This window comes from Giardia intestinalis, chromosome 5 (genome assembly GCF_000002435.2).
Source record: "Giardia intestinalis strain WB C6 chromosome 5, whole genome shotgun sequence".
In the NCBI taxonomy this organism is placed as follows: Eukaryota; Fornicata; order Diplomonadida; family Hexamitidae; genus Giardia; species Giardia duodenalis.
In genome coordinates, this window is record NC_051860.1 from 3,922,604 (window position 1) to 3,949,208 (window position 26,605).

At 51.8% G+C, this 26,605-nt stretch overlaps 11 protein-coding genes across 11 annotated transcripts; 5 read left to right on the forward strand and 6 right to left on the reverse strand.

Annotated features, from left to right (window-relative positions):
• Positions 1-465: 465 nt before the first annotated feature.
• Positions 466-1,239, forward strand: GL50803_0015587 (Ankyrin repeat protein 1; the record flags this gene model as incomplete). The annotated part of the gene is made up of 1 exon (XM_001708436.1): positions 466-1,239. The coding sequence occupies one exon, from the start codon at positions 466-468 to the stop codon at positions 1,237-1,239; it is 774 nt and encodes a 257-aa protein (XP_001708488.1).
• A 36-nt stretch (positions 1,240-1,275) lies between these two features.
• GL50803_0016915 (Ankyrin repeat protein 1) lies at positions 1,276-3,582 on the reverse strand (the record flags this gene model as incomplete). The annotated part of the gene is made up of 1 exon (XM_001708434.1): positions 1,276-3,582. One exon carries the CDS (start codon positions 3,580-3,582, stop codon positions 1,276-1,278), a length of 2,307 nt encoding a protein of 768 aa, XP_001708486.1.
• A 60-nt stretch (positions 3,583-3,642) lies between these two features.
• GL50803_0012139 (Ankyrin repeat protein 3) lies at positions 3,643-5,688 on the reverse strand (the record flags this gene model as incomplete). Its single annotated transcript, XM_001708433.1, has 1 exon — positions 3,643-5,688. The coding sequence occupies one exon, from the start codon at positions 5,686-5,688 to the stop codon at positions 3,643-3,645; it is 2,046 nt and encodes a 681-aa protein (XP_001708485.1).
• A 171-nt stretch (positions 5,689-5,859) lies between these two features.
• Positions 5,860-9,870, reverse strand: GL50803_0015585 (uncharacterized protein; the record flags this gene model as incomplete). The annotated part of the gene is made up of 1 exon (XM_001708432.1): positions 5,860-9,870. One exon carries the CDS (start codon positions 9,868-9,870, stop codon positions 5,860-5,862), a length of 4,011 nt encoding a protein of 1,336 aa, XP_001708484.1.
• Positions 9,871-9,951: 81 nt separating this feature from the next.
• On the reverse strand, positions 9,952-14,454 carry GL50803_0016914 (Ankyrin repeat protein 1; the record flags this gene model as incomplete). The annotated part of the gene is made up of 1 exon (XM_001708431.1): positions 9,952-14,454. One exon carries the CDS (start codon positions 14,452-14,454, stop codon positions 9,952-9,954), a length of 4,503 nt encoding a protein of 1,500 aa, XP_001708483.1.
• A 437-nt stretch (positions 14,455-14,891) lies between these two features.
• On the reverse strand, positions 14,892-18,422 carry GL50803_00137696 (Kinase, NEK; the record flags this gene model as incomplete). The annotated part of the gene is made up of 1 exon (XM_001708428.1): positions 14,892-18,422. One exon carries the CDS (start codon positions 18,420-18,422, stop codon positions 14,892-14,894), a length of 3,531 nt encoding a protein of 1,176 aa, XP_001708480.1.
• A 159-nt stretch (positions 18,423-18,581) lies between these two features.
• On the reverse strand, positions 18,582-21,848 carry GL50803_0041626 (VSP; the record flags this gene model as incomplete). Its single annotated transcript, XM_001708426.2, has 1 exon — positions 18,582-21,848. The coding sequence occupies one exon, from the start codon at positions 21,846-21,848 to the stop codon at positions 18,582-18,584; it is 3,267 nt and encodes a 1,088-aa protein (XP_001708478.2).
• Positions 21,849-22,226: 378 nt separating this feature from the next.
• GL50803_00137676 (Kinase, NEK) lies at positions 22,227-23,249 on the forward strand (the record flags this gene model as incomplete). The annotated part of the gene is made up of 1 exon (XM_001708425.1): positions 22,227-23,249. The coding sequence occupies one exon, from the start codon at positions 22,227-22,229 to the stop codon at positions 23,247-23,249; it is 1,023 nt and encodes a 340-aa protein (XP_001708477.1).
• Positions 23,250-23,465: 216 nt separating this feature from the next.
• On the forward strand, positions 23,466-24,368 carry GL50803_00114797 (Ankyrin repeat protein 1; the record flags this gene model as incomplete). The annotated part of the gene is made up of 1 exon (XM_001708424.1): positions 23,466-24,368. One exon carries the CDS (start codon positions 23,466-23,468, stop codon positions 24,366-24,368), a length of 903 nt encoding a protein of 300 aa, XP_001708476.1.
• A 1,535-nt stretch (positions 24,369-25,903) lies between these two features.
• On the forward strand, positions 25,904-26,191 carry GL50803_0012119 (putative SnRNP Sm-like protein; the record flags this gene model as incomplete). Its single annotated transcript, XM_001708420.1, has 1 exon — positions 25,904-26,191. One exon carries the CDS (start codon positions 25,904-25,906, stop codon positions 26,189-26,191), a length of 288 nt encoding a protein of 95 aa, XP_001708472.1.
• On the forward strand, positions 26,188-26,556 carry GL50803_0036315 (Dual specificity protein phosphatase 12; the record flags this gene model as incomplete). Its single annotated transcript, XM_001708419.1, has 1 exon — positions 26,188-26,556. The coding sequence occupies one exon, from the start codon at positions 26,188-26,190 to the stop codon at positions 26,554-26,556; it is 369 nt and encodes a 122-aa protein (XP_001708471.1).
• Positions 26,557-26,605: the final 49 nt, after the last annotated feature.

Here is a 26,605-nt window from a genome sequence, read left to right on the forward strand (position 1 = left end):
CTGTGCCGTGCAGACAGGAAGGCTGCCACCATACGTTCTGTTTCAGTATTTGAACCTGCCCGCGTAACGATCGCTCCTGTACGATCACTATCTTGAGTTTCAGTGGCAGTTGTGTATACAAAGATGTTGGTCATCTTAAGAGTAGCAGTACTTGTGTTCTGGAGGGGGTCTTTGTACCGCAACAGACACTAATATTGCCCCTCAGCTCTACATGTCAGTGACAGCTCCTCCTACCTATCAAACTGATCCTTTCTCATTTTCTCTAGCCGCGCACGGATTGATTGCTTTGCTTCTAGCTGGACCAAGCTACCCTCCTATTCTGCATTTCTTCCAAAGCGCTGTTTTACTTCTTCTTTGTCACCTCTGTCCAAGCATTCTTCAGAGCGTACATAGTCTGTACCATCTTATTCTAATTCTTTGGCTGTTTGAAGCACAAAATGAAGTGAACAAAAAACAGAAATCAGAATGGAAGGACTCAATGAGACCCTGCTTCAGTCTCTATCTCGGTCGTTGACAGCTTCTGTGCGCCCCTATGACATCACTAAACCGGAGGTGTATATGGATGACCACTCCGGCCTGCTTCAGGCCGTCGCTCGAAAGAATACCTCGAAAGTTGGGGAACTACTTAGGTTTGCCAAGGCTTATGACAGCAACGGATTTACTGCCTTGATGTATGCCGCCCTTGATGGGTATGAGGACGGGGTGCGCATGCTGATGGGACTGGAGCACGGAATGAGGGTGAGTGGCAGCTACTCTTACGGGGCATACACGTTTGTCGAGCCCACTGCAACTATGCTTGCGAGCATGCACGGACACCGTGGAGTTGTTGAGCTATTGAAGAGTCTAGAGGCCGGGCTGGCAGAGAGGGGGATGGGGGTAACCGCTTTGGTGATCTCCTCCATATTTAACAGAAGTGGGTGCGCAGAGGCTCTCCGTGATGTCGAGGCAGGGTGTATAGACGTGAATGGGCGCACTGCGCTCATGTGGGCAGCATATCGCGGGAACTCCATGCTTGTGAGGCTTCTCCATGACGCAGAAGCGGGTCTAGCAGATACAATAGGAAAGACCGCGCTGGTCTACGCTGCAGAATATGGAAACCTGGCGTGTGTCAAAGACCTTGCGGATCTGGAAGGCAAGGCACACGGGTCCAGAGCCATCGCCGAATGCTGCAAGGGCTGGGGAGCTAGTTGCACTTTCAAGACAGCTATAGTCCAATTTTTAAGAACTTATAGTGAGTAGTGCTTAGAGCTATTTACATACGATGTGTTCTTTCGGTCAAAAGCGTTTAAGCAAGTTCAGTATCGCGTCGTTCTTTGCAAAGTCGGCAGCAGATTTTCCGCTTGAATGGCGCATAGAGTTTTCCATGTGGACTAGGAGGTGAACGATTTCCAGATGTCCCTCAATGGAGGCTGCCATGAGAGCAGTGAGCCCAGCACCCGCAGTAAACTTGCTATTGGTGCATAGTCCTGCCTCCCGGTCAACAAGGAGTTGAACAATTTCTGGCTTATTGTTGCTGGAGGCTGTCATCAGAGCGGTCCACCCGTCGTATCGCTGCATCCCCGCCTCTCTGCTCAACAGGGCCCGCACGCAATCTACATTCCCTATACAGGCAGCATCCATCAGAGCCGTCGATCCATCGTGTCTTTGAATTCCTCCTTCCTTTTCAGCCAAGACGCGTGCAACTGCACTGTTCCCAGCCTGCACGGCATACATTAGCGCAGTCGACCCGCTATGGTCTCGTATCCCCGCCTGAGTGTTCATTCTGTGCCAGACAGAAACTATGTCATTGCTTTCAGCTGCTATCATTAGCTCTGTTTTCTGACCCGACTGACTCTGAGGAGGCTGATGCCTACCTCGGGCATCTAGAGCTATTGTTGTATCCATATGTGTCATGAATCGAGTAATATTACCCAAAGTCCCCCTCTTTCTTATAGGGGAGGGCATCTTCTCAGACATGACAAACTCAGATTTGCTTTCTGGATTCAAACTGCTCAAGCCCATGCTACTTGTGCCCGTTCTCGATCCCATGGCGTTGGGCCCTCTTCGACCTTCTGCTGCTGAGCTAGTCCGTGGACGCTGGCTGGCAGACCGACCTGAAATCCCAGGACTAGTGTGTGTGCTGAGTGTGGGCGTTCCACTTGTTCCACGGACAGCCGACTTGGAAGGACGAGTGGATCCTGCTCTCATCCCCGGTGCAGGTGCGGTACTTTCGCGCCTTGTGACTGAGGCAGGTCTTTTTGAAGTATCAAGGGCTCGGCTATCTGAAATACGACTGCTGGCTCGCACACTTGAGGTTCTTGATGGCTGAGATGCACTGCTCGCTCGACTGCCCTGGGGGCCTCTAGTGTCCGCAGCTGTTGAAGCAGATCTCGCAGGCCGCTTAACCCCACCAGTTGCGTGCGGCGGCAAAAGGCTAGGCATTAAGCTATCCTTATCTACGTCAAACTCGTATTTGAATAGATTATATCCCGAGCCATTACCTCCCGGACCCTTTGTCATCACATTCTCATAACGAGACCCAGGATCGTGCAACCAATCCTGTTCTCGCTGTCTTTCTCGCTCTCGCTGCTGCTGAATCTCTGTAAGCTGTTCGCGTAGAGAGGCACACTCGTGACTCTTGCTATTGAGGCGTTGCTGGAGCTGCTCGATCGTGTCGGCGTCTTTCCGCCGTTCATACGTTGAGTCGGACTTGGCCAACTCCAACTTTATGCGGCTATTTTCTTCTAGGGACACGCGGTACTTCTCATGCATCTTGTTTAGCTCATCCTCGAGGGAGTTGCACTTATTCGTTAGCGAGGCCTGGTGCTCCTTGTCATACTTTTGCGTTTCCTGGAGCTGTGTGTCCAACATCTCAACCTTCGCCAAGAGCTTCTTATTCTCATGTCTCAGCGTTGAAATTTCTTCCTGAAGGGATGAGATCTGTCCTCGATACGTCCTACAGTTGGCACATCTATCTGTAGAAAAATGTCCTTCAGGGTCCTCGACATCTGTAGAAAATCTTACTTTGGGCTTCATCTGCTGGTCAAGAAGGTCCGCGAGAGCGCTCTGCAAATATTTAGTCATGTCTTCCTCCCCTGCCTGGGTCGCTTTGGATATGGCCGAATGAAAGTCTTCTTGCGTGTGTTTGAGTTGGGCACAAAGGAGCTTTACTGCCTCCAGCTCGCTATTGAGAACTGCATGGTCCAAAGCAGTGAGCCCTGCGTTGTCTCGATCAACCTCTGACTCCTGAATGATGGCCCTCATAGCTTCAGTGCTCCCTGATATCGCTGCTATCATTAGAGCAGTGCGGCCGTCAGCTGTTCGGACATCAGCTTCATAAGGTCCTAGTATGGCGCAAACCTCGTAAAAGTCCCGCGCAGCAGCCAACATGAGCGCCGTCTGGCCTTCTGGGGAGGTCATTCGAGACTCTTCGTGGACTAGAAGCTTAACCATCGCGGCGTCATTGGTGCGTGCTGCAGCCATTAGTGCCGTCTCTCCCCCGCCATCTCTGGACTTTTTATAGACCGAAAGTGACTCTTCCACATTAAGAAGGTCATGGTTGAGCACCGCCTTGAACCATTCCTTCCTGTTATGGAGCAGCATGCCGCTGTGATTGGTAAATTTTGTTAAAAAGCCTAATTTACACGGGTCCACACGCCGTGTTCACGCGCCCCAGTTGCTCAGGATGCGCTTGATCTCCTCGGTGCGTGCATAGTCAATGGCGTTCTTTCCATTGGCGCAGCGCATAGACAGCTCCCTGTCTGCGAGCAGCCTAACGCACTCGACATGGCCTTCGTGAGCAGCGAGCATTAGCGCGGTGAGGCCCGCCCCAACGGTGTGTTTGGCGTTTGTGCACATACCGCCCTCACGATCGCAGAGAAGGCGGACCACGTTTGTATGACCGTTGCAGGCAGCATCCATGAGTGCGGTCGTTCCATACGGCGTCTGAATGCGGGCTTCCTTGTCCACTAGCAGGCGGACCATCTCCGTGTATCCCTTCTGGGCAGCATACATCATCGCAGTTCTTCCGTCCATGTCCTGCTCTCCGGCCCGCTGTGGAATAAGCTGCCAAACAGAGTGAATATCATTATTCAAAACCGCACTGATCAGCTCTGTGCGATGACCTGTAGTCGCCCCGGTGCTGCCGGCGAGGCCGTCGCGCTCGTTCAGCATCTTAGAAATATCGAGGTGCTTTGGAACCAGAGTCAAGTTGAGATGCTTAGTGTTTCCGCCCTTGATCATGGAAACGTCATCATCATAGATATCCTGTGTTGGCAGTGGGAGCCCAAGAAGCTCCCTAAGACCATCACAATCACCGTCAGCGATTGCGCGGAGGAGAGGAGTGAACCCGCGGGAATCTATATCAGAAATGCGAGCAGGGCCCTCAATGGATGCGGCACCCTGCTTGATGATCTGCAAAAGAGTCTTTGCTGATTGTAGCTCGTTGGTGAGTCTCGTGAGTGTCTCTTCGACCTCTTGTCGCTCATAAACGAGCTGCTCTGCCTCACGGTTGGATGTCTCGAGCTTAATTTCAAGCTCGCGATGCTCGCGCTCCTTATCGTACAGCTTCTGGCGCAGATCCTTGACGTCGTTGAGGAGGCGGGCGCGGTCCTTCTTGAGGTCCGACGCCTCCGAGCTCATGACGCGAGACTCCGAGATAACCTGATCTAGTGCATTCGAAACGTTGCGCAGATCCTCCTCGCGCGCCTTCACTTGCTCTCTCATTGTGTTCACAAGCTCGCTGACGCATTCCACAACATCACCCTCGCCTGTGTGGTTGATGACTTGCTTTAGGCGGCGGTCCATGTCACTGAGGTGTTTGTTCGTCTCTTTAAGGATATCGCGATCACTTGTGAGTTGGGCATTATTCTCCTTAAGGTTTTCCAGTGTAGTGCTTAGTTCGTCCATCACGTTGCGCATCTCTAGATTCTCGCGAACCACCTTATTATATTGCTTACGCAGATTTCGGACGTCCACAACAATCTGCTCGTGCCACGACAGGGTGCGCCCACCCCCAGGCGAAAGGGAAGCCCCGTTTTCAAAGACCATGCGGAGGTCCTGGTCCTCCTTTAATAGTGCTGGTGGCATGCTTGAGACGCCCTGATTCTCCGCATGAATACACCCAACAGGAGTGTGGCAGGTAGGGCACTCTTCCACGCCGCGACTGCGAGATGCACTGAGGACCTCGCGCATTCCCGACGAACTGCGGCCTACACTGGCCATTGCAGATGCATAGTTCTCATCCGTGACGTTGTTCACCGAATTGATAAGTTGCGCGAAGTGGGGACGATCCGAGCGGACAGCGTAGTCAAGGGCGGTCAGATTATGGTTGTCCCGCTCCATACCGTAGTAATTCAACAGGAGCCGGACGCAGTCGATGCTCCCTGCCTCCACCGCAAGCATTAATGGCGTGCGCCCATCCGGCAGAAACACGCCCTTTTCAAATGGAATGAGAATGCGGCATGCGTCCAAGTTGTCGCAGCACGCAGCAATCATGAGGGCAGTGTAGCCCTCCTTATTTACCAGCGTTGCCTCCTGGATGCAGAGAATCTTGATCATTTCAACATCGTTTAGTCTTGCCGCGAGCATGAGCCCTGTTTCACCCATACCGTTGGCAGTCCCTGCAAAGCGTATCAAATAAGTCTTGACAAGGTCATATTCGTGCAGTGCGATCGCCTGAAGCCAGTCCCTTCGGTCATGGAGAGCCATAGGTTTTTTTGGAATGAGACAAATAAAAGGTGTTGGCGCTTTAAAGTTAGAACAGATGAGGACGCGAAGCGCGGAAAGAGCATAGCCAGCATTGGTGTGGCTCTTCCGAATGCAGAGCAGCGATTTCCAAAAAGCGCGGAATTCCCAGCTAAAGCCCCTAATATCATATGTTTAAATTATTTTTACTGATCGGTACTTGTACAGCTCGCGGAGTGCACAGAAGCCCTCGCGAAGGTACCAAGCATTTAATTTTGTGGGAATTTGAAAGATGATACTATCTGGGACAGAAAACTCTGCAGCCAAGAGCTTGGCCCGAAGTAGCCGCTCGCGGGAAACAAGTATTCCACGGTTTGCGACCCAAGCTGCAATTTTAAGAAGGTAGTGCTCGTCTGCTATCCTCCTGAGCGTAAGTGCCCGGTTGGAGTCTTGTTGGTCTATATTGTACTTGCACGGATCGATAATCTTAGACTGGCCCACGAACGAGTTTAATCCCGGAAACTTTAGGTTTGGTTGGGCAGACGCGATGATAGCCTCTTCCTTGTCTATTTGCTCCACCAGCAGTAGGGCCTCCTTCCGCGTCTCTTCAGCTTGGAGCTGCTTAGCACGTTCCCGACGAATGTACGCATGATACCGCCATTCTAGAAAGCATGTTTCTTTGAGGAGATAGACGTGAAGTCTGTTGATTCGCCTGTAGCGTGTGGTTAGCATTTCAGTTCTAGTTGCCCACTCGTCGAAAACTCCTACTAGCAATCTCTTGCCAGGAAAAGCACGATAAAACTTCTTTGCTAGCTGCGCCTCGATGAAGTGTTGGCGCCAATAGCTGATGCATATGTGGCAGCTGACGCGCCTGTACCATATTTTTGCCTGCCGCAGCGTTGGATTGTTTGTATAGTGATGATCAAGTGTTAGTGAGATATCATTGTCAGAGTACACTGTCTTCATTTTTGGCTCATTTTGAGTAGCATCTTCCCGCCAAGAATCGTCAGCAAAGCGAATACTCTTCTTGCGTGTCTTTTCCTTTTGCTTTTCTATTGTGTGGTCTATCCTAATAAGCGCTTGGGTGCAGCACTCTCCGATGTCCCCGTCACAATCAGAGCCATCTGTCATGGTGGGTTCATTTGCTGCCATTTTGCCGTTACGCTCTAGTCTATCAAAGCGCCGTGCAACCTCATCTTTGAGCTGTGTCAGGTTCTCCTTGGATAAGACTTCTATGTGATGTGTAGGAAGGGGCTCGGCTACTCCGCTAACACGCTTTTCTTTCTGCTGAAGTTTAGCCAACTGGGGAACCACTTGGCGATACGCTTCCCGAAGCTCGGTGGCTGTTTGCGGAGAGTAGATAGACCAGTAGTCATCTCCTATATCTCCGAGGGTCAGATCTCCTTCCTTAGGCGCAGCTTCTGGCCCTTCATAATCCTCATCATCACTGCTTTCTAGATCGAAATGAAGCGTCTTGTCCATGTCTACATGTCCATTAGTGTTGCCATCATAGGACCGCGTGTCAGTAGTAAACTTTACCCTTGTCTGTGAATCTGAAAGATCCTCTAGAGACTCAGAGTCTGTATCTGACCAACCTTCGAAGTGGAGCGCTTTGCTGGACGGCTTGAGCGCTTTGGGTGCGTCTGTAAAGCCTGCTGTTTTAATAAAGGAACCACCAAACGTGAGCTCCTTCCAACTCGAAAAGATTGTCTTTAAGGTTTGAGTTCTGTAGGTACTCCCTCGGCGGTCTTCATCTTCCAACACTTCCTTCCACCGTAGAAGCGCTTGACTTACAACACTTCTCAGCACTTGCTTAAGTTTGCACTGATGACGTAGTGTGTGAAATGTTCGCTCTAATAGATCGGCATTCTGAACTTCTCTACATCTTCTTGATATTTCTGACTCAGCCAGGTTCTGTGCATGAAGGGTCAGTAAGGCGGCCAAAGCAGGACGTAGATAAAGCCGTTTTTCAATTTCACGCAATATGTGTGTCATCTGCTCCAATCTGCATCTCCGGTTTTGAACAAGAGCCATCCAGTACTTCAGCTGCCTTCTCATGACGATGAATTTGAATAGATTGTCCGATCTGTTGTCCCATTCTTGCCCCTCGCGATCGATCTGCTTTTGCATTGCTCGAAATGCTGTACGCATTGTGAATCTAATGGAAAGCTCTCGGGCCATGTGGGTCTCACTGGCCTTCTGCAACATTATACAGTTCTGAAGCCTCCTCAACATGAAGATGGCAAATGACCGTCTGCCCAGGTACTTATTATAAAAAGAGGAAAGGAGGACCCTGTGTAGAATAAGCCGCATAGCCAGGAGTGCACGGGCTTGCAAAAACGCAAGACTAAAAAGTTCGGCAACCTCCAGGAGGGTGTATTCATTAATATTATTCGCTGCAGAAAAAGAGTCGATGTCAAACGTTTGGTACTTCACTAGCGCGCTCACTTGAGAGCTGCTCAGGTGGATAGGTACACACGAGGCCCCATAGAATAAAGTTTGTCCCCTATATAGCCTGTTTCTAATGAGGATGGTGGTGTCAAACAGCTTCTGAATCTGTGTGGAAGTTAAAAGAACTCTGTTAGAGCATTCTAATGATTGATCAGTGCCTCCAGTGGCCAGAAATGGAGTCAAGTAAGAGGCCTTGGCTGCAGCCCGTGCACTAGGCTTTGCGGTCAGTTGGTCTAATTGAGTAGAATCTCTGTTATACTGAATATACGCAGAATTAGTGTCCTTATGACCACTCAGTAAATGCGTATCAAAGGAATCGCTGGCCGTTCCGCAAGAAGACATACTAGTGAAGGCATCAAAGGACCTATCTTGAACCACTATACGTTCAAATAGATTCGCCGTTCTCTTCCTGCCACTGATTGAGTAACTACCTTCTCCCTCATCTGGGGCTATTGCACTAAGGGTATCTAGATACGTAGGATAAGGGGTCGTGCGCACTTCTGAATATGCTGCTTCTGAAGGCTGAGATAGGCCTTGGTTGGGCTCTGCTGGACAAGAGAAGTGATATGGCGGAAACAAGGGAAGAACTCGGTCATCCCAGAAGCGACGCTTCTCAGAAATAGCTTTGAGCATATGCTTATGCGTCAAACCCACCACCTGACTAGCGACACGCAGCAACTTTGCCGACGGACTCGCTATTTTCCGTAGATACTGCAGCACGCGTTTGTAGAGGCTTAATTTGACATACTCGTCTACGAATATAAGGCAGAGATGAGACTTATAGTTAAATAGCATAAGCACAAGAGCTGTTCTGAGCGAAAGTGAACTGTCTAATCTTGCCAAGTCCTGCTCAGAGCGCCGTAGATGGAGGTACCGGTTCTTCAGGGACGAATAAGCTCGAGCAACAAGAGTCCGTGAATAGGTAGTAGCAAGGTCTTCTAAGGTGGTCTCGCCGTCAAAGCAGTAGGTATATTCATCGCTGATTGAGTGCTGCCAGTCTCCGGAAGCCGGTAAAAGGTCTTCCGCTGATATCTTAGACTGGCTCTCCTCCGTTGCTGGTCTGAGCTTATAGAGAACAATCAGTGCTACTACCTTGCGATTAACCTCTGCTAGCGAGCGAAGCATGATTCTCCTGAGCCTCGCCAGCTTGCAATTGGACTGTAAGTACATAAAGATAACCTCCTTTGAGATTCTGACGATCGATCTACGTAATTGATGGAGATCCCTGTGCTGCTCTGGTGAAGCATTACTTTGTAGGAGCCTCAGGCTTTCTTCGTGAGTCCGCTTTCTATCTATCAGCTTTGTAATAGCCTCCTTGTACCGGTGGCTCTGAATCCGGAGGCAGTGTCGCGCTAGCCGCAGTCTGTAGATCTTGACATCGCAGACATACGGGATGGGACAAGGGAAGCCCTCATCAAAAGAGTGCACAGAGAGAATGCTACAGTCACAAAAAGCTAGCAGCTGATAAAGAGTGGTTATTGGGGGAAACTCCGGCTGGATCACGGCCATGCATTCTCGGACTGTAATCATAGACGGCAAAGGGCGCATAGAACCTTGCTGTAACGCAGTAGAGTGTGTCTTTGGTGTGCAGATAGATGATCTTGGAGGTAGTGCAGGCTTAGATGCCTTATTTGAAGATTGATCTTCATTGTCGACAGCGAGATCCAGAGCTTTCGAAGTGTCACAGAAACCGGTATCTGTCTGTGGAGGCAACTGAGCCATCATCTTTGCAATTATGCTACTCGCAAGTTGCATCTTTTGTCGTCAAGATTGTGTCACGGTTACGAAATTTTGAAAATTTAATTTACTAGGTTGCATGTGAGCCGGCGTCCTGAGTTAGGTTGCAATGCCTTTTAAGCAATTAGTCTGAAAGTTTAGCAGGCACTGACACACCCTGTGTATATAACACGAAGCACAAACCATACAGGGACGTTTCTGTATCTTTCCTAGATAAACTCCACACTGTGCGCACATAACACGTTCGCAACAGATACATGGCTGAGCTCCACCGATGAAGCGCTCGATTATATTGCTCTCCTGATTACACACATGACAGAGAGACCCTACGCCTGCATGGCGCAGGAGACTCCATTCACGAACCACATCCTTCACAGTTTTGTTGGTAACTATGCGATGCATGCTTGACGCCTTTGTGCTAACAAAATAGCAACGAACTAGGTTGTCTATGGGATTTGGGTCAACGACGAGCTGGAGCTTCAAGGGGGACTGTTCCAGAAGAGTCTGTATAATGTGGACATGTGCAGATGTGAACATGCTAGTGCCTGTATTATCAACCTTGAAGTTGGTCAATAGATTGATAAGTGATGGATTGAACACAGAGACTGTTAGAAGCATATGGAGTGCATTTATTGTAGCTGCAGGAGACGCACTGCTACCCGCAGCTTCAATTCGTTTTATGAGTTGCGCTTCTATCTTAGCTACCTTAGAAGTGAAAGGATTCAAGGAAGGAGGTTCCTCCGATTGAGCGTTAAAGCAGCACCCGTAAAGCATAAGCAAGAGGAAGCTTGTCGGAGACCCACATCTAACTGCTAGTTCAAAGGGTGTTAGGTTGTGCTCGTCCTCATCTGCTACAGTGCCTGCCGAGATGTGGCCAATGGTCTCCAAGCGTATTAAGCAGAGAAGTTGAATGATTTTTATATCGTCATAAGAAAACTCTATAGAGCATCCACCAAGAACTCGCGATATTTTGGATATGCGCTCATATATGAATTCTAGTTTGTACCGCAGGGAGGCTGTCCACGCTATAACAGCCGTAGTGATGGCAAAACATATTGACGCTATGTTCGCTGTTCCATCCTCATAGATACGCGCCGAGTCATTTGAAGTAGAAAGAACCATCTCCTCCACAGACTCTACGTCTACCATGCTTGATCCAAATGCTGGAGGTGGATTAGGAGGCTCTCCATTAATTACGTGGCGGTTGTACTTGTGGCCCTCAAACAGTTTCATGGTCTTGACCTTCCTAGCTTGTTTGGTAACTTCGTCCATTCGCATCATAAAGCTCCGGTCCCTGACTCGAAGTTGCAAGGCTTTGGCCGATGCGTATATGCTTAAGTTATTAGATAGGTGCTGCCCAATACCATATGTTGTCACAAGATTCTTTGTTGCACGCCTAAAAAGCTCTGGCACAGGATAGAGAGGTTCCGATCTGCTCAGAGGATTGTAAGATTCGCTGGAGAAGTAATGCCAGGCAGACGTACCTTTCCTTGCCTTGCTAGGCTCCTCTATGTCAGGTGCGTATGAGATACCTAGTTGTGTAAACGCCAGCACATACTTCAGGAGTCCCTGTCCGAAGTCTTGTCCGCGGATGATGAGTAGCGCAAGAAATGGGATTTGTCTAGGGCTCGAGCTAGTATTCAAGCCCAAACGCTTCGGTGTGTGAGAAAGCGTAGGAGTTTCTGGCTTTTTCCCTATAAGCCGTTCTTGTACAGTGACAATTAATGGCAGTATGCTTCGAACGGCCCCCTTTAAGCCGCAATCATCCAAGGATGTTGAAGAGCTCGAGAATGTAGATAAGTCCTTCAAAATGTTAGTTGAGCCAGCAATAATAGTGGTTTGCGCTATAGCGATTCTAGCTGCTGGCACAGATGCCAGATGGTCTAGGATAAATTCAATATATCGGTAAACACTTTTTTGGAGCCGTTTGTACTTGTCATTGACAGCAGACTCATGCTTTGATGAATTCTCAAATTGTGCAAGCGCTAATGTTCCCAGCAAAAAGAGCAAAACATCACAGCGGTAATGGGTTGCGGGCATAAGGCTACATAAAATGCAAAATATTCCGTAGTTATTAGTAAATATGGATACAATCACGGCATTCATAATCAGCTCTGCTCTCCAAAGGGTCTCGAAACTCAGATGAAGATCTGAAAATAGTTTTGACACTATCCCTTCGTCTGCCACATTTGGCCCTTCGGAGAGCAGGCTCCACACGCTGCTGTCGCAAGAGTCACAAGCAGATCCGTTGCGCACTAAGCTAAGATAGCTTTCTAGTGAGGCTGCAATTCTGCTATTTCCATACTTAGCCCCTATTCTAGAAAGAACTTCTTCTCGAGCTATGTTTGATAAAAGCAGCATAAGGGCAATCTTGTTATTATAAATTACGGCGTCTACAATAACAGTAAGTAACGGAGGTGCCTCTAACACAGCATTGTAAACTTTGGCATACTCATCTAGAAAGTAGTGCGAGGTCAGTGTCTGCTCAGAGGTCTCGTATGTAAGGTTCTTAGATATGTTAGCTTGTTTGGGATAGTCTTGCAATACTGATAAGATAGAGGCATACTGATCCTCTATGGCCTTTACAGCATTTGGAGGATCCTCTACGAGAGGTTGTGGAGCAGCCATGTCTTTGTTGGTGCAAACCTGCTTAACTGGTCTCATGATCAAGCAACCGTAGGACTTCAGTATTTGCAGAATGGCAGAGTAAATAGTTCTGTCCTTGCTAATGGCGGAAACGAGCTGACTCTTGTCCTTTGCCATCATATTCAGAGTAGTCTGCTTCCACTCACGCAAATGCACAACAGCAACAGATTCCAAGGACGTGGCAATAACCTCATTAGGATTTGCACGTGCAGAAAAATCCTTTAGTATTGAATAGGCATCCTGGGTGGTAAGATGCTCATCTGGGGTGATTTGAAAGACCCCTGTGGGAAACAGCAAACAGTATATATCGATTGGAATACCATCATACCAGTTGAAGACCATTGAAAAGATTTCCTCGATAATGGCTTCATCACTTTCACTACTATCCGAACGGGCAAGCAATGCCATTCGTGAGGCGGAACCAGTGGCCTTAATCAATGAGCGAAGAGGACTCACCTGAAGCAAAAAGAGCAGAAGCGATTGCGAGTCAAGAAGTAAGACGAGCTTGTTGTATTCCGTGATGAGTGCGTGTACTTGGTGAATGGTACGATTCCCTTTGAATATCATCGCAAAAGAGGTCACACCGTTGTAATCCTTCTCAGTAAGAAAGTCCAGGAGAAATGTGCTCTGATCTCCACTACTCTTTAGTAACAGCATTCGTGAAACGGCTCCCACCAGTTCTGAAACTGTGTGAAGCGACCCACTGCGAATGGCACAGTGGAGGGTATTCCCAAGGGCCTGTGTGTACGCAGTGACATCACAAACAGTAGAGAGGAGCTTAATCTTGGATGCAGCCACGCCACTCATGCATGCTAATTGAAGTGGGCCCAAGCCAGCGTTGTCTGGGTGTGCAAAGTAATGAAACCCAACTCCACCTTCTACAGCCAAGAACGGAGAAACCCCACAAAGTACTGCGCCCCCATTTGCAGAAGACCACTTCATTGTGGAGAGGCACGAGCCAGCTGTGCCTGCCTGGTAACACTGCTTGACCCGCACATGGACGTACGAAACAATGGTATAAAGGGACCTGTAGCTCCCCATGAAGGCAGCATAATGGAGAGGCGTTCGCCCCAATAAGTCGCATCTAAATAAGGCATCTACGTTGATATCTTTTTCTGCCAACGTAGGCACAAAGTCCATGAGAAGCCAACGAATACACCGCTCGTAGTTTTCGTTTGTGACAAAAAGATCAGACGAATATTCTATTGCGACAGTGGACGATCTTGTAACGAGACCCATGTTAGCAGGAATAGTGCTGAGAGCCCTTTTTACTTCAGCCATGGAGGAATCATCAACCGGAAGGTCCTGTTTGGACACATGATCACATACGTGCTTCCTTTTAGAATCATAGAGGAATGAGACAGTATATGTTACATTCGGCGCCCCATTCTGACATATTATCGGTGAATTAGATAGAGAAAGAAGATGCAGGATAGACACCCCCATAGCAGACACCGTCTCCAAGAGCCTTGGCTCCATGCTGAGCAGAAGCTGCATCACATCAAGGTCTGCATTCACCGCCGAGTAGTGGAGAGCTGTCCAGCCAACAGAGTCTTGGATCAAAAAGTCAACTCCGCCTCTATAGACAACCCTGTTCAGACTCTCACGGGCATTAAAGATGACAGCATAATGCAGAGCAGTCTGTCCACTCTCTGTTCTGCAATTGACATCTGCTCCATTCTCAAGCAAAGCATCTACAACTTCCAAATTATCCTCTACCACTGCCAGATGCAAGGGTGTTTCTCCGGCCCTATTGCGTACATTGACGTCTAGACCGAGGGAATGTGCGAAGAAAATCGCCTCAGGGACACCTACGCTTGCTGCGATGTGTAGGACAGTATCACTCGTCTTTGGAGCTTGGAAGTCCTTGTATGTGCTCAGAGCAATAGAATTTGCGTGTCTTAACTCATGAAGTGAAGCTATTACATCCGTCACCGAGACCGACGCATTTTGCATTTTTCATGGTTTCGAAATTTCTCTTCTTTGTTAGCAAAAATTTGCACCTTGTCTCCAAACCATTAACATTCTCAGTACACTACTGCCTGAAGGCCGGTAGTGTTGCCCAACCTAAAGGTTTTACTGTGTCAATGGATCTAACTGCCATGTGGAACAAGCTATGTACCCCGTTGCCTATACATTAGGACCAGACAGATGCAGTCTACATTTAGCTAAAATCGTAGACAGTCCGACTATTGTTAATTTGAGGCGAACTTTCTTAGTCTGGAACCCCCATTAACTAAGATAATTAACATGTACTGCGCTTGTGAAAATGGTTTCCTCGCCTGCATCTGTCTAGCGGCCTATTGCGCCCACCAGCTCCAACCTCCTGGGCATCCTACCATTTACTCTATATCTCAGATGTTTTCTTTCTCTTCTGAAAGGAAATTAGAAGGTCATTCGGAGGAGGATATATCGCCTGAAAGAATGAGTTTTATGTCAAGAAAATCGTAAGCGTCAGCATATTCAAGAGCTGAGATACCATCATGGTCTCTTATACCCCTTTCTCTTTCTGCAAGGAGTCTTACGGCATCTATGCTACCATTAGATACCGCATAAATGAGAGCAGTCCAACCAAAGCTATCTTTTATACCGCCTTCCAGGTCTAACAATAATTCCACACACTTGGGATAGTTATTAAATGCTGCACCCATAAGAGCAGTTCTACCGCTACCACTTCTCATGCCGCCCTCATATTTTACTAATAATTTTACTAATTCCGTGTATCCGTATGCTGCAGCAATCATCAATGCTGTTCCTTCATATATTTCCCATCCATCTAATTCTACACATCCTGTGTTTCTTCTTGCCTGAAAAGGAAGTAGAAGCTCTACGCCTTCTATGTCACCCTTTTCCGCTGCCCTCATAAGGGCTGTGACACCTTCCCCATTAGTAGGAGCTTCATGAGGCATAATAATCTTGGCAGCCTTTAGATGTTCATTCTTGAGCGCATAATACAAAGCATTGCGATCCTGTTTGCTTTTCATCTCTTTCTCATGTTTAAGGATGATTCTTATGGCATTAATTGAGTTATTTTCAGCGGCATGCATAAGCGCTGTCATGCCGCTTCTATCTTGCATGCGTGCTTCCTTTTTTAGTAATAACCTAATGCATTCCCCATTGTTGTTAGTCGCTGCACACATCAGAGCCGTCCAACCATCATCGTCTTGCATGCCCTTCTCTTTCTCCAATAATACTTCGACACATTGAGGATGATTATTTTCTGCTGCACTCATTAGAGCAGTTCGTCCACAATTATCTTCCATGCATCCTTCTTTTTTCACCAGTAGCCTGACTATTTCAACATGCCCATATGCGGCTGCATACATAAGAGCTGTTTTCCCACCGATATCCTGACGGCCCACTTCATGAAGACTGTCTCTAACATCATCTATGTTATTACAAATTGCAGCATAGATGAGAGTAGTCCAGCCAGAAGCATCGCTTTCATGTTGCACTAAGAGTTGTGCGCATTCCTGTTCATTACAAGATGCCGCCCACATGAGAGCAGTCATATCACTATTATCTTTTATGCACTTTTCCATCATTAGTAAGAGCTTGACGCACTCTGGATTACCATTGTATGCTGCCCACATAAGAGCGGATCCGCCGTCGTTATCCTGCATGTTGCCTTCCTTTTTCAGTAGTTGTTTGATGCACTCAGGACAATTCTTCTGTGCTGCGATCATAAGAGCGGTCTCGCCACTGTTAGTTTGCATGCGGCCCTCCTTTTTTAGTAGGAGCTTAACACACTCTAGACTGTTATTGCACGCCGCATTCATAAGAGCAGTTCGACCATCACTGCTTTTCATGCCACCCTCTTTTTCAAATAATAGTCTAGCACACTCTAAATTGTTATTAGATGCTGCAGCCATGAGACCAGTTCTGCCAGACTTATCGTACATGCAACCTTCCCTTTCCAAAAGCAGCCGAACGCATCCTGCGTGACCCTTTTCTGCTGCCATTATGAGAGCAGTTTCGCCGTTGTTAGTTTGCATACCGCTTTCTTCTTCTAAGAGCAACCTTGTACACTCTAAATGGTTATTGCGCGCTGCACACATAAGAGCGGTCCATCCGTCATTGTCTTGCATGCATCGTTCTTTTTCTAGTAAAAGCATAGCGCATTCTAGCTTGTTGTTACAAACTGCGTGCATAAGAGCGGACCACCCGTCTTTATCCTGCATACCGCCTTCATGGTCCAGTAATATGTCGACGCAGTCTACACTATTGTTGAATACTGCTATCATAAGGGCACTCCGACCATTCTTATTTTGCATCTCAGCCTCCTTCTTTACTAATAATGCAGCACACTCTATGCTGTTGCTATATGCTGCATACATGAGAGCGGTCCAGCCACTACTCTGTGTCATTCCGGCTTCTTCGTGTAACAGAATCTTAACGCACTCAAGGTTGTTCCCTTGTGCTGCTCTCATGAGAGCTGTTTTACCGCACTCATCTTTCATACGACACTCGTGTTCTACTAACAGCTTTACCATTCCTGTGTGGCCATGCGCTGCTGCCCTCATCAATGCTGTGCCCTTAGTCATCCTCAATCCATCTGTTTCAGCCTCCCCTGCTGTTCTCTTTCTCTTCTGAAGAGGTATAAGCGCCTTCACAGTATCTACGTCATTTCTGTCAACAGCCCTCATGAGTGCCGTGACGCCTTTGTCATCAGTAGGGTCTAAAAGCTCCACAATACCTTCGTGCCCCGCCCTCGCGGCTATGATTAGCGCAGTCTCGTCGTTGTTGTTCCTCTTGTCTTTGTCCGAGAGGTGTTCCTTGACCGCCTCGATGTCTCCGTCCGCAGCGGCGCACATGAGCGGGGTCCAGGAGAAATGTAGTATGGATCTAGGGAGGCTTGACAATGCTGTGATATTCACCAGCCCATGTGTTGATGTAGGAGGTGCAGGGACCTGTGCACACGAGTTCTGGGGGCTCTTGAAGGTCCTCGTAAACTGTTGTTCGAGGTCCCTAGCTTCGGTCCGAAGATTCTGCTCAAAAGAGGCTATTCTGGCGTTTGCCTTGTCCAGAGCATTCTCCAGCATCATAATCCATGGATTCCTCTTGGTAGCAGAAGCGTCGGATGCCTGGAGTAGATCACAGAGCTCTTTGGCTGTTGGCCTTTCTCCTGGATCCAGAACGAAGATTTTTTCGAGGATGCACTTCATAACACTATTCGTGATATCACCTAAGTCCGGTCTCCATCCAGAGATGAAGGTACTCTTTGGGTCGCCAGTTCTTGTGAAATTGGGTCTCTTCAGGGTGGCAAGCTCGTAGATGATCACTCCGAGTGCCCAGATATCGGAGGCAGAGGTGATGTGGTTACGAAGAAGAGTCTCAGGGGCTGTATACGGTCTTGCTCCGACAAAAGCGTTTCCAGATCGCAGAACGTCCTTGCAGGGGCCAAAGCATGTGATGACGACGCGCTTCTTGTCTTCGCTGATAAGGATGCTGGCAGGCCTGAGGTCCCGGTGCACGATTCCACAGACGGTGCTTCCATTGGAATTTGTCATCTGGATGCCATGGAGATAGGCGAGGGCATCGGCGACCTGCTGCATGACAGAGAAGATCATTTCGTCGGAAACGTAAACATCCATCCGTTTGTGCTCAGTGATGAACCTATCAAGAGAACTGCTGTAGCGGTCCATGGTCACGTAGACAAGGCACCCGTCCTCAATGACCTGGTGGCATCTGAGGACCCCCGGATGCGAGAGTCTAAGGAGAGCAGCCAGCTCAGACTTGAAAATGCTGACGATACCCTCGTCTTGGTCGTCAATCTGGATCTCTTTTATAGCAAAATTAGGGTAGTCTTTAATAGAGTAAACAGCGCTGGAGGATCCCCTGCCAAGCAGGACATCTATGCACTTGTAAGCCTCGTTGGCTAGGAGCTTTGGTGCAGCGGAGCCCTCCACGGCAGAAGCGGACATCCGATCGTCCTCGCTAACAATAGTGGTTTTTGGCCAATCCACGGCGACTGGATTGGATGGACGATCAGGAGCTGGGTTGAGGACCGCCCCACGGCACAGAAGCAGCGGGCGGATGCCCACTGAGTACTATTCATTGGCGCATTTACTATCTAAGTACATCTACGCTTTGCCTCTGCATAGGAACCACCAACACAAGAAGCCAACAAGACCACCTACAATAACTATCACAGCCACGGCGATGCCTGCAATGGCGCCGGTAGAAAGGCCACTCTTATTGACGCTTCCGCCGTTGTCAGTGCCATCCGTCTTGACGTAGCAGATGACAGAGCCACCATCGCCGCCAGCTGGAGGAGCACAGCTTACGCAATCTTTAACTCCAGTGATAGGCTTATTACCGTTAGGATCGTTTGTGTCGCATCTTACACATTTGGTTCCAACCTGATAATATCCTACAACGCAAGATGAACATGTGTTTGCATCGTTTGCACTAGTGCACGTTTTGCAAGCGGAATCACACAAAGGGCATACTCCAGCCGCACTAGGCTGAAGACTATTGGCGCACGTCTCGCACTTGTCGCCCTGACTGGCTAGCGTGCATATCTGTATGCCAGGTTGTCTGTCAGTCTTATAGCAGCCGTTGTCCTGGCGGAAGTACCCACTGGCACACGTAGTGCACCCTCCCTTGCCATCTTTCACCTTGCACGCAGCTGCGCGGGCATTGTCTGCTGTACAGACCCCGTTGACGGGGACCTCCGTGGATGTGCTGCACTTCGAGCAATACTTTGTCCCTCCGATGGTGGCTCCGCAGGTCTCGCATCCGCTAGCTCCACTCTGGGGCTTGCACCCGTCCACGCAAGTACCGCTTGATGGACTGTTCTCATCCGTGTATTTGAGCATCTTCCCAGCAGGACAGGCCGTACACTTATCAGCACCCTCACCCTTACACTCTGCGCACGCATCGTTGCACCTCTTGCATGTCTTTTTGCCACTATCGTCTCCGTAGTAGCCCTTGAGGGTCGTGCAGTCAGATACGCACTGACTAGTTGGGGTGAGGTAATCGCCGTCATTACATTCAGTGCAGGCCTCGTTCTCGGCCTTCGGGTTTGTGCAGTCCCTGCAGTTGGGCGTGTTGCACTTCCTCTCGACGCACTGGCTCCCGCTCAGAACGTAGGCGGGGTCGCAGCCAGTGCAGGCCTCGTTCTCGGCCTTCGGGTTTGTGCAGTCCCTGCAGTTGGGCGTGTTGCACTTCCTCTCGACGCACTGGCTCCCGCTCAGAACGTAGGCGGGGTCGCAGCCAGTGCAGGCCTCGTTCTCGGCCTTCGGGTTTGTGCAGTCCCTGCAGTTGGGCGTGTTGCACTTCCTCTCGACGCACTGGCTCCCGCTCAGAACGTAGGCGGGGTCGCAGCCAGTGCAGGCCTCGTTCTCGGCCTTCGGGTTTGTGCAGTCCCTGCAGTTGGGCGTGTTGCACTTCCTCTCGACGCACTGGCTCCCGCTCAGAACGTAGGCGGGGTCGCAGCCAGTGCAGGCCTCGTTCTCGGCCTTCGGGTTTGTGCAGTCCCTGCAGTTGGGCGTGTTGCACTTCCTCTCGACGCACTGGCTCCCGCTCAGAACGTAGGCGGGGTCGCAGCCAGTGCAGGCCTCGTTCTCGGCCTTCGGGTTTGTGCAGTCCCTGCAGTTGGGCGTGTTGCACTTCCTCTCGACGCACTGGCTCCCGCTCAGAACGTAGGCGGGGTCGCAGCCAGTGCAGGCCTCGTTCTCGGCCTTCGGGTTTGTGCAGTCCCTGCAGTTGGGCGTGTTGCACTTCCTCTCGACGCACTGGCTCCCGCTCAGAACGTAGGCGGGGTCGCAGCCAGTGCAGGCCTCGTTCTCGGCCTTCGGGTTTGTGCAGTCCCTGCAGTTGGGCGTGTTGCACTTCCTCTCGACGCACTGGCTCCCGCTCAGAACGTAGGCGGGGTCGCAGCCAGTGCAGGCCTCGTTCTCGGCCTTCGGGTTTGTGCAGTCCCTGCAGTTGGGCGTGTTGCACTTCCTCTCGACGCACTGGCTCCCGCTCAGAACGTAGGCGGGGTCGCAGCCAGTGCAGGCCTCGTTCTCGGCCTTCGGGTTTGTGCAGTCCCTGCAGTTGGGCGTGTTGCACTTCCTCTCGACGCACTGGCTCCCGCTCAGAACGTAGGCGGGGTCGCAGCCAGTGCAGGCCTCGTTCTCGGCCTTCGGGTTTGTGCAGTCCCTGCAGTTGGGCGTGTTGCACTTCCTCTCGACGCACTGGCTCCCGCTCAGAACGTAGGCGGGGTCGCAGCCAGTGCAGGCCTCGTTCTCGGCCTTCGGGTTTGTGCAGTCCCTGCAGTTGGGCGTGTTGCACTTCCTCTCGACGCACTGGCTCCCGCTCAGAACGTAGGCGGGGTCGCAGCCAGTGCAGGCCTCGTTCTCGGCCTTCGGGTTTGTGCAGTCCCTGCAGTTGGGCGTGTTGCACTTCCTCTCGACGCACTGGCTCCCGCTCAGAACGTAGGCGGGGTCGCAGCCAGTGCAGGCCTCGTTCTCGGCCTTCGGGTTTGTGCAGTCCCTGCAGTTGGGCGTGTTGCACTTCCTCTCGACGCACTGGCTCCCGCTCAGAACGTAGGCGGGGTCGCAGCCAGTGCAGGCCTCGTTCTCGGCCTTCGGGTTTGTGCAGTCCCTGCAGTTGGGCGTGTTGCACTTCCTCTCGACGCACTGGCTCCCGCTCAGAACGTAGGCGGGGTCGCAGCCAGTGCAGGCCTCGTTCTCGGCCTTCGGGTTTGTGCAGTCCCTGCAGTTGGGCGTGTTGCACTTCCTCTCGACGCACTGGCTCCCGCTCAGAACGTAGGCGGGGTCGCAGCCAGTGCAGGCCTCGTTCTCGGCCTTCGGGTTTGTGCAGTCCCTGCAGTTGGGCGTGTTGCACTTCCTCTCGACGCACTGGCTCCCGCTCAGAACGTAGGCGGGGTCGCAGCCAGTGCAGGCCTCGTTCTCGGCCTTCGGGTTTGTGCAGTCCCTGCAGTTGGGCGTGTTGCACTTCCTCTCGACGCACTGGCTCCCGCTCAGAACGTAGGCGGGGTCGCAGCCAGTGCAGGCCTCGTTCTCGGCCTTCGGGTTTGTGCAGTCCCTGCAGTTGGGCGTGTTGCACTTCCTCTCGACGCACTGGCTCCCGCTCAGAACGTAGGCGGGGTCGCAGCCAGTGCAGGCCTCGTTCTCGGCCTTCGGGTTTGTGCAGTCCCTGCAGTTGGGCGTGTTGCACTTCCTCTCGACGCACTGGCTCCCGCTCAGAACGTAGGCGGGGTCGCAGCCAGTGCAGGCCTCGTTCTCGGCCTTCGGGTTTGTGCAGTCCCTGCAGTTGGGCGTGTTGCACTTTTCGCTGCCGTTCTGCCCGCTGCGCTTTGCCAGCACTGTTACACAAACTAGGAGAAATCCTACCAACATTAGCCGGGTTCGTATGCCACTGCTCTTCTGTCAGGCTGATGTGTTGCTGCGAGCAGTGAGAGACAGTCACTTTTGCTCCCTTAACCAGTTGGACCGGAGAAGGACAAGATAGGAGCACACCCACCGGAGGCCAACTGATAGTGCGGTTCCCCCTGGCTTCCATAGGAACAGGACCAGTAAGGACCAGACTCAGATCGCACCTCTCTTGTGGAGTGATTGTTCAGGGTGCACTCCTGTACATTGCTGTCACTGTATCACTGGGCCCACCTGCAGGTGCGCTCAGAGGCCCCACGGGCAAGCCGCGCCCACTTCCCAACCACCGCGGAGGGTGTCCTGGGAGACGCTAGTAACAGTGCAGTTAGCAGCTTTGCAGGGCCGATGGGCGTTTGGGGAGCGTGCTCAGCAGGGGCCCTCAGCGTTATCTACTCTCTCAGGGGATGCCCCTACCTCGTCGTGAGAGAGATCCGGCTTGATGGCCTGGATCAGCACAGTGTAGATGCCATTCGGCGCAGGCTGACCGCTCTTCTAGGCACCCTTCACCCAGACGTTCTCAAATACCACCAGGTACTTACAGACGGCAACACGATCCTTGTTGTTACAGACCGCTGCTGTGGAGACCTCCGGCAGTTCATCACCGACTACAGGGACATTCACGAACCTATTCCCAGCAAGCTGATGCTCTCCCTTCTGGGGCAGCTGGCTGGCGCCCTTGCCCACCTCCACGGGTTCAGCAGAGGTGCCCACAGCGGCCTGCCCTCTAGCGTTGTCCTCGAGCCCGACAACGTCCTGTTCGCTGGGGACGGGCGGCGTGTTGTTCTTGCAGACTTCGGGTTCTGCGAGGGCATATCGAGCGGAGCTGCGAAGGCTGGCGACCCCGCGTACATGGCCCCCGAGACACTCCTCTGCGGTGACATGACCCAAGCATCCGACGTCTGGAGCCTCGGGGCCATCGCATACGAGCTCGCCACCCTGAGGAAGCCGGACTTCCTAGGGGACAGGGATCCTGCAGAGGTCTTCGTCGATGGGTGGAGGCCGGACCTGAGCGGTATCGCAGACGACCTCGCAAGGAGCGTCCTTGAAAGAATGCTCGTCCTCGATCCCGCCGAGAGGCCGACTGCCAGAGAGCTCGCCCGTCTGCTTCAGATGGCCAGTGATTCTACTGATGAACAGGAGGCCCAAGACACAAGGCTAAAGGAGGTGCGCGCAGCCTTTGTAGAAGTCTTGAACGCTCATCTGCATTCGCTATTGCCTTGGGGGAACCACAAGGTCCTTATCTGTCAGAACTGGACGATATCCGACCTTCTGATTTCAGATTCTGGGTCTCAGCTGGTAAACGAGCGAGAGACTGCCGGCCTGGGGCGGCGGCGGCTCGCGTGGAGGACCTGTTCAGACAACAGCTGACAAACCAACCAGAGGAAGCAGAACGAATTCTTTTGTTCACAGCTTGCCTGACGCCACGGCCGAAGGTCACCCCACTGCGTCTTGTTACACACGTAGGGGCGACGGAAGGAATCCAAGGCGTGCAGTCCGCTTATGATGCGCTATCTGGATGCGCTGCAAGAGGCCCAGGAATTGCAGGCGTGCTGCCACACGGGCTCTATGTGACCCGGAGTAAAAATGTTGTCTATGGATGACTTAGATCAATTCCTTCAGGAGTGCGACTGCGCCTTACTCCTCATGTCTGAGAAGGACGCAAGTGAAGAGGGCGCAGGAAACCCAACTGAGTCTTCACAAACAGATGATGAAGGCAGCGTGGACGAGGACGGCGTCACCACACTTATGGAGGCAGCTAAGAGGAACGACGTGAAGGCGGTGAAGCGCTACATCCCTTATCAGGCAAGGATGGTGGCGAGGTTTGTTACGGCGGGGAGAGTAGAGATATACGATGGGACGGCCCTGATGGTCGCTGCGGTGCTTGGACACACCAGAGTGGTGAAGCTGCTGATGAGGTGCGAGGGCGGCATGAGGAGCAGTAATGAATGGACAGCCCTCATGTGGGCGGCACTTTTTGGCCGCACCGAGGTCGTGAGACTGCTCCTGGATGTTGAGGGAGGCATGCAGAAAAACAGAGGTTTCACTGCCCTCGTGCTTGCAGCAGAATGTGATCATCTGGACTGTGTCAAGTTGCTACTGGAGAAGGAGAGGGACATAAGTGGCGTACTTGCCATCCATATGGCTAATAGATGGAATCACTCCGAGGTAGCATCTTTTCTCCAAAGTAAGGGTATTGTAGATCCATACTTACAGATGCAGCCCAGGAAGCTTGTGAGTGAACTCGCCTACTTGCTGATCATATCACAATGTTTACCCTGTTTCACTGAGATTAGTTTGCTAGCTGCTGTCCAAGTAAATCCCCCATGCGAGTCACCGCCCTGGGCAAGCGGGTACCTCCCGCCCCTGCATCGGTTGAGATCCAGAATCCGAAATCTGAGATCGGATGTAGCGATTCCGGTGGGAGAAGAAGAAGGAACTTTGCTCTGCCTCTCGGGAGTCCCTGCCGCTCCTCGCGGTGCCCCCTAGGACTCCCCCTTCCTTTGGCTAGCTTGGGTCAGCTCCGTCTGACATTTATTGAGCACCTGCTGTCTCGGGTCTTGCGTCAGTCGCGGCGATCTGGTCTCCACGTGGCCCGGGGCCCTGGTGTTCCGTGACGAAGATCGCGCCCCACGACCCCGGGTGTCTACCCCGTTTCTTGGGGTGCCTCTTCGTCTTCTCATGAAGCGATCATCTGTCCCGAGCATGATCGGAGGGTGCGCTCCTTGTATGCCTCTATCTTGGGGTTGTGGTACGCATTCGTGGATGCCAGCGGAGTACTCCCATGCGTTGTGTCGGGGGAGAAGTATGGCCCTCTGCTCATGGATCACAGTGCACTCTTGTGGGTGGTCCGTCATCCAGTACGAGACCGCGTCGACGCTCACCCTGTGCAGTGTGTCTGGCTCAGTGACGTGTGGGCTGGTCCATCTGCACTGCACAGCACACCTGGGGGAATGATTCGGTCTGTCGAGGCATCAGTCCAGGGCCACCTCTCTGAGAGGCGTCGTCCGAAGCATCAGAAGCGATCAGGACCGGTTCACCGCTTGGTCGTCTCTCTACAACCGGCGCCTGTCCACTCAAGGATGTCAGGCACTGCCAGTTGCTGCAGCAGACACCCGGCAGGTGGCCCAGGTCACCACTCTTCGGTACGGTCAGGATCAATCCGCCTCTGTTAGCCAAGCACCCCAGGAGCCCCATCTCTTGTCGAGGGACTCACACGGGTCACGTGTGGGTCCATCTCGACAAGCGGGGCGAGTGATTGGTGCCATCACTGGCTTGGGCCCTCCGTTGCCCTGGGAGCTCCTTGAGACCGGCCAGGAAGGAGGCCCCCTGCCCCTCAGTGCTCCTACACTTGTCAATGTTGACTGTCAAACCATATCGTTTCGCTAGGGCTGCCACCTCTGTGGCTATCCCCGTCGCGTCATTGTTGCTACTATGGAAGATGGGTGTGTCGTCGGCATGGGCAGTGAGTGGAGTATCTCCTTCAGCTCCTGGTGAGCAGGTTCTGTCCCCCGCAGCACAGAAGCATGCTCAGGGCCCCGAGGGACCGAGTCCAGGGGTGCAGCGTGTTACAGCCGGAGGAAGGCCTCGACGCAACTCCTCGGACGAGGCACACTCGCCTGGCAGAGGCCGTCTACTGTTAGGGTGCTCGTTATGTCGAGCGAGGCCACCGTGGCCATCAGTCTGCATCTCCCTGCGCCATGCGAACACCACCATGTGCAGTCAGTAGAACGCAGTCTGCTCGATCTCGAGGAAGGCTAGTGTCTGGGTCTCCAGGGGACTCGGGACTACCTTGTGGAGCGCATCATGATCGTCCACCGATTGCACTTGCCCTGCCTCGTCCTTGGGAAGAGGGAAGAACAAGAGTTCTTCTCCCGCCGGAGTCGCTTGACACTCACCTTCGAACTCTGGATCTGGATCTCGGTTGGTGAACGAGCGAGGGACTTGCCCAGAGAGGCGATGACTCGCATGGGAAGATCACTCAGGTAACAGCACTGATAACAAAGTAAATTATCACGCCAGAGATGCAATTGATTCGCCTAGTTCAAAAGCTTCAGGGGCAGCGTGTGCGGTTCGAGTTGAAAGCTGGCGGAATGATTGAGGGAACTGTCGCCCTGGTTGATGCGACCTTTGTTGTGCACCTTTCTCAAGCGTCCTACACTCCGCGGGGCGCAACGACCGCTATCTGTCATCCATTCGTCGTGCTACGTGGAGCAGCTATCTGTAGCCTCTCTCTTCCGGGCACGTTTGACACGGACACGCACCTTTGCGCCTTACGGACAGAGTACAATCGGGGTCCAAAAAATAGATGAGCCAGGCCCGTTACGTCGGAATATTCCGGTGCAACAAGTGCAGTACTCCACTCTTTCTCGAAGAACATGTGCAACAACATGAGTCTGTCGCTAAGGTTGCGTTCCGGCGGCAACAGGTGCCCGAGGCCCGGTGCTCGTCGTATTTCCTTCCGAAGCTCCGGTGGATGGGGGACCTCCTGGGGAATCAGGGCAACCTCGCATGCCCCCAGTGCGCCCAGCGGGTGGGAGGCTGGTGCTGGAGCGGACGGGCATGCACGTGCGGCGGGCTCGTCGTCCCATACATCGCCGTCCACCGCAACAAGGTCGACCGCGTCATGACAGAGGTCTCCGCCGGGGACGCACCTACTGCCGCAGGAGCCCCATGACGTGACGTAACATAGCCTGCTGTGCATCCAACAGCAAACGGTCCAGCCT